The 10,276-nt window shown below is 36.4% G+C and overlaps 1 protein-coding gene across 6 annotated transcripts in view; it reads right to left on the bottom strand.

Moving 5' to 3' along the window:
* ralgapa2 (Ral GTPase activating protein catalytic subunit alpha 2) overlaps nt 1–10,276 on the bottom strand; it is a 95,196-nt gene that overhangs the window by 72,712 nt on the left and 12,208 nt on the right. For all 6 annotated transcript variants that reach the window (XM_024297340.1, XM_024297669.1, XM_024297508.1 and 3 more), the window contains exons 2-3: nt 6,003–6,113; nt 4,572–4,621 (exon numbers count right to left, since the gene is read on the bottom strand). In XM_024297340.1, the coding sequence (XP_024153108.1) occupies nt 4,572–4,621; nt 6,003–6,113 (161 nt within the window). The remainder of the gene's footprint in view (nt 1–4,571; nt 4,622–6,002; nt 6,114–10,276) is intronic.

The raw sequence follows: 10,276 nt of genomic DNA, 5'->3' as shown, positions 1-10,276 counted from the left end.
AAGCTGAACCATGTGTAGGTGGAGAAAATAATCTAATTTGATAACTCAAAAATGCCAAAAGACTAATAAATTATGTAAATCAGTCATTAATTTTCACTTTTAGCACAAAATGATTTGGTGAAAGTCAATCTGGAAGTCAAACCTACTACAAGTAAGTGCATAGCAACCACCTATCAGTTATGTAATGATGTCATTTTTGACTAATTGTATGGACAGATCTAAGACTGTCCTAAAAATACCCAAATGCAATGAAGTTACTTAAGAAAAACAAGTTTTTAAAACTATCCTCAGGATGGTTTTGTTAAAGCTCAGTCAGTCACAGAAACAGATAATAGAGGTGTGTAATGTTGGTTGTAGATATACTTTGACAGTAAAAATGTGTTGAGGCCATGGTGAGGTGGTTGACCGTTTAAGGGCGTGGACAGATGTCTTTTATACAAACAACCATCTCAAACATTAATACAGGTAATAAATGGAAGATAGAAAAACTTCTTATTGAATTCTTGTTTGTTTGTAGCTGTTAAATACTTATTTTTTGCATCATTGTACAAATGAACTCTTTCAAAATCCTAAAATGTGAGTTCCTTTGTTTCTCTTTTACATTTAGTTGAAGTTTATGTATGATAAATATTACAGATCTCTCTTCTTTTTAAGTTGGACAACTTGCAGAATCTGTGACTTTTATACCCCACTGCATTTTTACAAGAGAAGGATCTATAATGGTCGTCTCTGCGTTTTCTTTTAGGTACCAGTGGCATTACTAAATATTTATAATATATCTATAAATACTTATTTACTTGAACCCATTTAAAAAGAAAGCAAAACAAACTAAGGTTCTCAGCATAGCACAGTTTTCCGTTACATGTTTACTTTAGATATAATACCACACTCAGTACCTCCAACTTTTACTCAAAATACAGAAAGCTATTTTAGGAAAGCTGAAGTTATCCTTTTACTAGAATCACTGAAAAAATGCAAGATGAGGTACTTTACAGAGAGAATGACAGCAGGATTAAAGAATGCTGAGTCAGTTCCTGATGAAAGAGAAAAGGTCATGGTGAGGCCATGTCCTGAAGAGAACAGGAGATTCACAGACTTTCCTCTGACTCTGTTGGTGCCAAAACTGTCCCTTAACCTGTCCCATAACCTCAGCGGCAGGCAGATCCAGCCGCCCTCAGACTCTGTGAGGGCATCTGCAGTCATGAGGGACTACAAACAAACCTTTTAAGGCTTGAGAAGCTCATCTTGGTCTTGTGACTGACAAAGCACACTTACGAAACAGAGAGTACTCTCACATTTACTGTTAAATCAATGATTATCTACAAAATATTTTTATAGTCCTTTTTCCATACTTAAGCTTGCTTGAGATATAAGTTTACATAAAACTAAATTTCCTTTACAATAACAGAAATTATAATTAATTTATTTTTTTTCTAAAAAGAGAGGAATAAATAAATCCATCCAAACACACCCGTTTTAAAACAAAGATATGCTGCACTTTCTGTCATCGTGAAAACAAAACTTGAAGAATAAACCAGTTTTGTTAAATTCAAAGCAGTAAATAATTTGAGAGTCACTTTTGTGAGCAACTATAGCCTGTAAACAGATCTGTATCAATGCATAACTTTTATTGCAAATATTTTCTTAATAATGAGTAAATTATAGCAATTTTAACCATAAAACTGCTCAGAAACATTTTTAGATTAGGACAATAGGGTTTTTTTTTCACTGAACCAAGTCTGAAGATAGATCTAGACTTACAAAACTTTAACAGAAATATTTTAATCTTGTCTTTTGATTTTGCAAGACTTTCTCCACACAATTCTAGAATATAGCTTTTTACTAATGTGTATTATTTCAGGATGCATGTTCTCCCTGTGCATGTGTGGGTTCTCTCCACAGTACAAAAACATACTTCACTGGTTAATTGGTGACTCTAAAGTGTCCCTAGGTGTGCATGTGTGTGTTTGTGTTGCCCTGTGACAGACTTGCAGCATGTCTGGAGTGTCTGGGGTGAACCCTGTCTGGCAATTCCATGACCCAGAAACGGACGTAGCGGGTAAACAAAATGGATGGATGTATTATTTATATTTTATCTTTGGTTGATTCACAAACCAGAAACATGTATAGTTTTAAACCATAGACATATATGCAATGCACCTAAAAGCAAAACTCAAGTGAGGATAAATTACGTCTGTTTATGAGCAGTGAATATTACAAAAAAAGTGCTACCTAAGTTAGATCTCACTTTTTATCCTTTTTTGTTATTTAGCAACTCAACAGCATATGAGTCCCAAAAGCTGTTAAATAATCTAGCACAAATTCCAAATAAATAAAATGTCCAAAAGAATGCAGCACCCAGTAAGATCAGATGAAAAAAAACTGCAGCAAAAAAATGTATTAACTTATTGAATTACATAAATGTCAGGTGTCTGACAGCTGTGGTGCAGCATCAACAGCTTCAGTGCTGGATGCCTTTGTGGCAGCAGACACAAAGGAAAACCAGGAAGGCACGATGATGCTATTCATTGAGTGGGGGTGGTGTGCTTCTGTAGCATTTAAGAAGGCAGCAGGGATCGGCATTTGAGATCACTCCCCAACAGCAGCCAACCTAAAGGGGTCACAGCACACCTCAGGCTGACAGTAATGTCATTCCCACAACTCGCACTATTTCTATTCACAGTATAGAAATGCAAAGAGGCAGATCAGGTTAAAAGAAAAAAACTGAGGGACAATCTTTTTATCTTATGTGTGTGCTAAGGTTATGAGAACATCCTAGGGGAAACAAACAAAAACAGGGGCTTTACTATTTTTTATTTACCTGCTGTGAACTATTAAAGCATGCCACAAACAGTTTTTGTTACAGACATGATCAAATGTATAGGTTACTCTGTTGTTTAGTATAAGCTGGACAGAGGCTGCAAGAGCTTCAGACGTAATTAGAGATTCGAATTGTGAAGAAAGTGAAATGTTGCATCCTGTTTAAAGTATCAAACATGTGCTATGCTAAAATTTAAGGATTTGTTGTTTTATTACACTAGACAGGGCTTAGTGTGAGCCAAATGAAAGGTTTTTCATTATTGTTACTTGTTTAACAATTTTCTTATGCCTCATTTTTTTTATTTTTTGTTATGGATACATAAATCACATGTAAAACCAAAACAAAACCATGAATGAAAAAACATTTAAAGAAAACCAAATCATGGGGCAAGTGAATCGTTCCATTGCTAAAGCTTATCTGTGTCAATAATGAGGGACACAAATTTTTAAAATGTAAATTCTTGATCTGAAATTTATACTTACACCTCACATATAACAGCACTGTTTAGTACAGAAAAGTTATCAACCCCCACAAAAACTTGAACATTTCAGTAACACATCAGTGTTACTGATGTGATCTTTGGACTAACCGTCAATGTTTAAATTATGATCAAATATGATCTAGCGTGCCTCACACAATAAGGCATAAGTGAAAGTCCACAAAGATCCAGAGCTAAAGATCAAAGCCACTCTCTATCTGCCCTGTCAACACCACTCAGAGTAAACTCCTCTACTGAGGACAGGGGTGTAAGCACACGTTGCCACAGAGGGGCTAAAAGGGGACAAACGACGGTTAATCTGCTTTTAATATTAGCTCTTTCTGAAAGGAAAATACTAAGGAGGAATAGATTAGGCATTCAATTCCCCATCTAATAGCAGTATTTCTATAGGAAAGGCGTTGTTATCTTTGTGACCAAAAGGAAAAAGGCAGGGGGTAAAAAATACATGCCTACAGATGCAAACAAAAAAGAAAAAAAACTAATTTCTAAAATAAAAAAAACAGTAATGATCCTACATTATTTAAAATAACACTTGAAAGACTTATTGGAATTATTTTCACTCAACTTCAACCAGAAAACATGAATCGCCCCCAAAAAATATTGCAATGAGTGTTTATTGCAAGTTTAGTAGCATTCTATATTGAGTATGATGTCATATTTATAATTCATATTTCTACACCAACAGAAAATACTTCAAGTTACTGCAATAAATTCAAGCTTCTGCTCCAAGGATTGTCTTTACTCAGTGTTGATCACAAAACAGGGATCATTACTCCCCTAGCGATTAGACAAACTAATACTTATTAGACCAGACAAAAAAAACCCAAAACAAAACAGTCTGGCTTCCATGCGATCTGTTGCCATCCTTAAAGACCTGCCCAAAGCAAATGCAACCAGAGAACTGCTCATTTGTAATGGAAACCTGAGCTGCCTCTGCAGTCTGGTGGGAAAACAGGGTAGGGTACTTTAACCTGCAGTCCCAACTTGCTTTGCACAAACAAACAAAGTACATATTTTTGATGCAGTTGTGTACACACGTCAATCTTAAAACAAAGAAAAGTCACAAGGGAACGAGTGAGCTACCACTCTTCTCACTTGATCATATCTTCTGATTGTCACATTTTCTCGTGTAAATTCACAGTCCTACAGGGAACACATTGAGCCTTGATGGTTCAACTAAAAAAAATGGCTGATGCAGTGCAAATAGTCAAAAAGGAAGCTTTTAAAAACAGAAAATTAGAGATGACTTACTTCAAAAATAAAGAGGATAGAGTCCAGCTCCTCCCTCTGAGATTTGTTCCCTAAAATGAAGAGAATCCATTCAATACCCAGGTTTATAAAAGACAGAAGCAGAGTCACACTGACTTCTTTGAAAATGCAAAAAAACACAAAAAAATAATTTTATTCTGCAAGGGGACAAAAACATCAAGCTTAAAGTCACACTCCAACTACATATTGCTTTACCTATTGTAAAATCTTTCCCAGTGGTATTTTGATTATGATTATGCAATTTTAGCAAACATTCCATAAAAACCCAGTTGTTTTTTAAGATATATTTTTTGAAGAGCAGCAGGACCTCATAAGAAATTTGCCTCTACATTGATATCCCAGCATGCCTTTGTTTATACTCTTTGCTGTTATATTACAGCTCCTCACAACCCCAAGCTAACATTAGCATACCAAATAAAAATGGCAAGCATTATTAGAGTTATCCAGCTGTACAGTTTTGAGCCAAATGGCAGCTCAAATGCGGAAAATGAAGACGTTAATGGATCAATTTGTCTGCAAGAGGAGGATTTAGAACTGGAAGGGAGAGGAGAGATTTTGGCCCACCAATGGTAGGTGCTGCGTCACAAACCCGAGCTTTCTCAAACTGCGGGGTTTGTGTGCTTCTGATCCATCAGGATTTGAATACATAAATACTCAGAAACGTAGTTTTAATCTTAAATTCTCTATATCTCTTCCATCACAAGGAAAATACTACAAGAACATGTTAAAGACACCAAAAACACTATTTTATTTGAATTTTTAAGACATAAGTACTTTTCGACGTTACCCAAACCAGGTTACAAAATATTTTTATTTTCATCAATGTCCAAAAAAAAAAAAAAATGCAACTTTGAAATATTACAGTACACACAATTGAATGTACCAGAGAGATCAACGTGTAAAAGAGAAATATTTTCCAAAGATTTTCCACGTTTAGCTCCAATTTTCTAGGGATATGAATTTTTCAAGCTTGACTGTATACAGTGAAACTTGATTCACCTGCTTGCAACATTTTCAGTTAAGTCAATGGCCACTTTCACACAGTCTGCTAAAAACAACAGTGGATCGATACTCAATCCTAAAGCAGGAGACTGCTTGTTGGCTTACACTGCTGCCAGCTAATTTTAGCAGTAAATTAGGCTGCTATTTCTCTTGCAACAAGAGAAAATGGGACAATTTGCTACCTGGCTTTACTATTTCAGTGATTAAACGAGCAAGGCACAAGCAACAGCAGAGAAAAATGCATAGTGAGATCAAAACAACACGTAAAATTAAGCTGGTTTGAATGAAGCAACAGAGTTTAGCTGAAATACTATAGAAGATAATTCTGATTCTACAACACAAGAAATATTGTTTGATTTTAGAAAGAATAACTACAAAAAAAATAAGAATAAAAAATAAAATATTACTTACCTTTTTGTTTTAGGTTGCTTTCCAGTGTAATGAAATTTTCATAGAAGATAAAATAAATCTGGGAGCAGTTGCCCTCAAAGAATGCCTTTAGTTCAGTCTTGTCATTGATATCTAAGGGGGAAAAGAGAAGCAAAACATTAATATTAATAAAAAAACAAACATATCTTAAGTTATCAAGAAAAAAAACATACCGTCCTTTAATGCGTCACATTAGATGTCACAATTGTTACCTATCTAATCTTGTGGCAACAGATCAATTTAATAATGATGTAGAAATGCAGTAGTTAATGGTACTAATGAAGGGCAGTAGCTGGGTAATCAGTTGGGAAGATAGACACTCACTCCCTTTTCTGAGACTCCTGCTGCCTTACAATCTGGTTTGGTAAATAACCAAAAGATAAGGGAGGAAACTGGGGGGGGGGGGAATTAACTTTGGCGGGCAGTTGGCATATACGCCATCATTGCTACTAAGCAGTGGGCAAAGTTTTTGACGTTCTATCCCGTCTGCAGGGGATCTCCAGCCTACCCAAAGTTACACTGCTGTTTTAGGCCCAACTGATCAAAGCTGGGTATTATCACCTCCAAGAGAAGTGCCATAAGCAACAGATGCCTCAATATGCAGGGATGGGCAACTTTAGGCATTGTAGGTCACATTTCTTTCCAAAATACCCTGCTCTGGCATGTTCTAATTGGCTGGACACACCTGAACCAGGTTATCAGTCATGAGTAGGGCTTGGATATCTGGACATGCAAACACACCCGCCCTTGAGGCCTAAAGTTGCCCATCACTGCTTATAGCATTCACTGACCTGACCAGAGTATTTGACCTGGTGAGCAGAGATTGGCTCCTTAAGATCCTGTGAAGGATTGGCTGCCTTCCAAGAATGCACAGCATGGTCAAAACTTCTCACGAGAACACAAACAAAACCGTCCACTTAATCAGAGAAACGTCGGAAGCCTATCCCGTGAACAGTAGAGTAAGACAGAGTTGTGTGCTCACCTCGCCGTCTTTGGGGTTATTTTTTTTTTCACGCATCTGAGACTGTACCAAGTGTGTCTTTCTCTACACTAAAACTGATGACAAACTTTTCAAATTTGCCCACTGAGACAAAAGTTGTGAAGGTTTTCATCTGCAAGTTACTGTTTGCTGACGACGCAGCCCTAATGACCCGCACAGCTTCCACTCCTTGGATGTTGAGGTAAGCAGAAGGATTTCAAAAGCTGAAGCTGTAATGGCCCTACTCCGACACAGGGTGTGGAACAACAAACTCCTGACTCAGAACACCAGGATGTGCGTCTACCAAGCATCCTCCTCAACAGAAGTGAATCCTGGACTTTTGAGTTTTGTAATGTGTTTACCTTTTTGTCACAAATATGCAACTTAATATTATGCAAGATGCGGAATCACAGTGATATCACTATTGTTTCAAGGCAAAGTTTTTAGTCAATTTATTTTAGAAAATCAAACTGTTTAATAAATAAATATTTGGGAGAACTGCTAAACATGTGTGCAGAGGAATACAATATCCTTGATGTAGTTAGTAAAAAAATTACACTCTAATTTGCCTTGCATATAAGACTTGTGATTTGTCATAATGACAAAATATGTGCTTGGCCTGGTATGTTAATCAAATCTGGGACAGGAGGAGCCATGGCACAAAACAGGAATCAACATTCAGCTAATGTTGCAACTCTCCCTGTACCATATGGCAAACTGCAGGAATCACAAGAACTGGCCAGCTCCTGGGGAGTACTGGACTTGTGTCCCATGTTTGTAGAGTCATCTTGCCAGGACTTAAAGCTATGATAATGAGGACACATGCTGATGCAATCGACTCAAAAGTAGAATCACTTGAGGAAACAGCATCTACGAGGCAAGCAAATGGAAACATGCGTGCCCTCACACATACAAACAGCACTGAACAGAAAGGAGAAATGGAGCAGAAAAACAGAAGTAAAGCCACACAATCAAGCACTTAATTGACTTAATGGACTCAGCAATCCATGACAAAACATTTAGGATAAATCTTTAAAAAAGAACACTGAAGTAAAACCTGACATGACACTGACTCACTTCCGCAGCAAACACTTTTTTTCTGATTGGACCATAAACTTTTAAAGTGAACGGAGTTCAAGGTATGTAAATATAAATATTTCTCAAAAAATAGATGTTTGTTAATCAACAAAGTCCAAAACCTGCTTTGCCCCCCCTCCAACTTCATGTGTTTTTTCCCAAGGACAGTTAATCATTTCTTCAAAATTGGATCCAGTGCTAAAGTTGTAACGCAATTACAGTTAGAATGTATTTATACTGCATTAAAATCCATTTAAGAAGGGGTCATAAATTGTGTGCTCCCAAAAGATTAATTTAGGAAAGTCAGCTCAACAATTAGGGGAAAAAATGCAAGTTAAGGAGTAGAGGAGTTTAGTATACAAGCCCACATTAAACCTCATTAAAGAACAAATTTGCCATTCATTTAAATAATGTTATGTCACAAAACAGTGTAATTTCCCTATACATATACAGAGCAAAGTATAGTAAAGCAAAAATTCAATATACAGTTTGTCTCCGAAATAATAAAAGTTTGATAGTTGGGTTTCTATCTTTGTAAGTCAAGGTTAGTTTATTGTAAGGTAAATATTTGACAAAGAAATAGTTTGAACAATACTTGTCACCGTTGTTACCACACATATGAGATAGCCTTTACTCAGTGTCCTTTAATGGCACCTCAGGTAACAGTGTGAGGACTGAAAGAGAAAAAACCTGTTTTCAGGGCCCTGGAATTTAAGCAGATGACACTAAATCTTCTGTATCCAAGAGGGCAACACCTCTCTTGGTGTAAGGCTAATGCCTCATCTACAAAGGTTTACTAAGTAAGAGCAAGTTGTAAAAAGGTTGTGCAATAGTGATTTGAACCCTCAATCTTATTGTTGTTGAAAGAACTGAAAAATGACACTTTAGAAAAGCAACATTTAGACAAACGTCCCAAGGTTTTTTCCATATTGTGAAATATGTACAGATAATGGCTTTATAATTCTAAACAATATGGCAGCAGCACTGAATCCTAAACTAGAGAAACAATGAAAGCAACTGTTAAATTGATGGGATTACAACAACAAAGAAACTGTTTTGCTTGATTTTTGTTGTGTTTTTTTAAACATGCAATGCACATAGCTTTTGCCATTCCCTGTCTTTGTTTCATTTTAGCTCTTTGCTCAACAGAATAGTCAGTATCTTGCAGAAAACCAGCCTTTTTGCCACTGATTACCTGGGTCAGGTGTGTTTTCCCAATAAGCTTCTACATTAGCAGCTAATATATAAAACAAGTAGGGCATTTGCACTTGAAATTTGACACCTGTACCCCAAGTAAACCAAAACAGCTTAAAATTAGCTAAAATAGGGATCCTTGTGCATATGTGGGTTTTCTCTGGGCACTACGGCTTGACCGTCCAAAAATATGCGGCGTTGGTAAATTGATGACAGTTTTTCGGTGTGTGATTGTTTGGCCCAGCAACAGGCTAGCGACCTGTAAAGGGTGTACCCCAATAGTGGCCAGGTTGGGCTCTGGCAGCCCGTGATCCCAAAAGGGATGTGGCAGGTTAAAAAAAATGGATGGATGGATGAACTAAAGCACTGTTTGTTTATATGGTTCATATCAGGGTTTAGAGAAGAGTTCTCACTTGCCAAACAAATCAGATTTCATCTTTAGAACTGAGGCATTGACCAATGAGATTGTCCTCTTACTTTCAATGTTTTAAAAAGACCAACAAGTAACTAGGACTGCCATGATTAGTCGACTAATCGACGACTAATCGACTATTAAAATAGTCAACGACAAATTTAATAGTCGATTAGTTGTTACTTTATATTATATGGAGTCAGAGTGTAGTAAAGTTGAAAATTATAATGGCATTCTGCTTAGTTTTTGGACTATTTTGGCATTTTTTTTAAAGGGTTTTTTTAGGCTATTTTGGAGTTTAGCTAATCTTTCAGCTACATGCTAGCTATTTTGGCTAATTTAGGCTTTTTTGTTTTTTTGTCTATTTTGGAGTTTAGCTAAGATTTCAGCTGCATGCTAGCTGTTTTGGCTAACTTAACCTTTTTTATTTTTTTATGTTAATTTGGCATTTAGTTAATATTTTTGCTGGCTATAAGCTTCAGCTATTTCAGCTATTAACTTCAGCGTTTTTAGCTATCAATTTCAGCATCTTCAGTGGCTAAATTCAGCTCACAGCATTCACACTAGCATTATCACAGGTAATGCTATATATCT

Source organism: Oryzias melastigma, linkage group LG22, assembly GCF_002922805.2.
Source record: "Oryzias melastigma strain HK-1 linkage group LG22, ASM292280v2, whole genome shotgun sequence".
Taxonomy (NCBI): Eukaryota; Metazoa; Chordata; class Actinopteri; order Beloniformes; family Adrianichthyidae; genus Oryzias; species Oryzias melastigma.
Note: the sequence above shows the minus strand (reverse complement) of the source record. Positions and strands in the feature narration are given on the sequence as shown.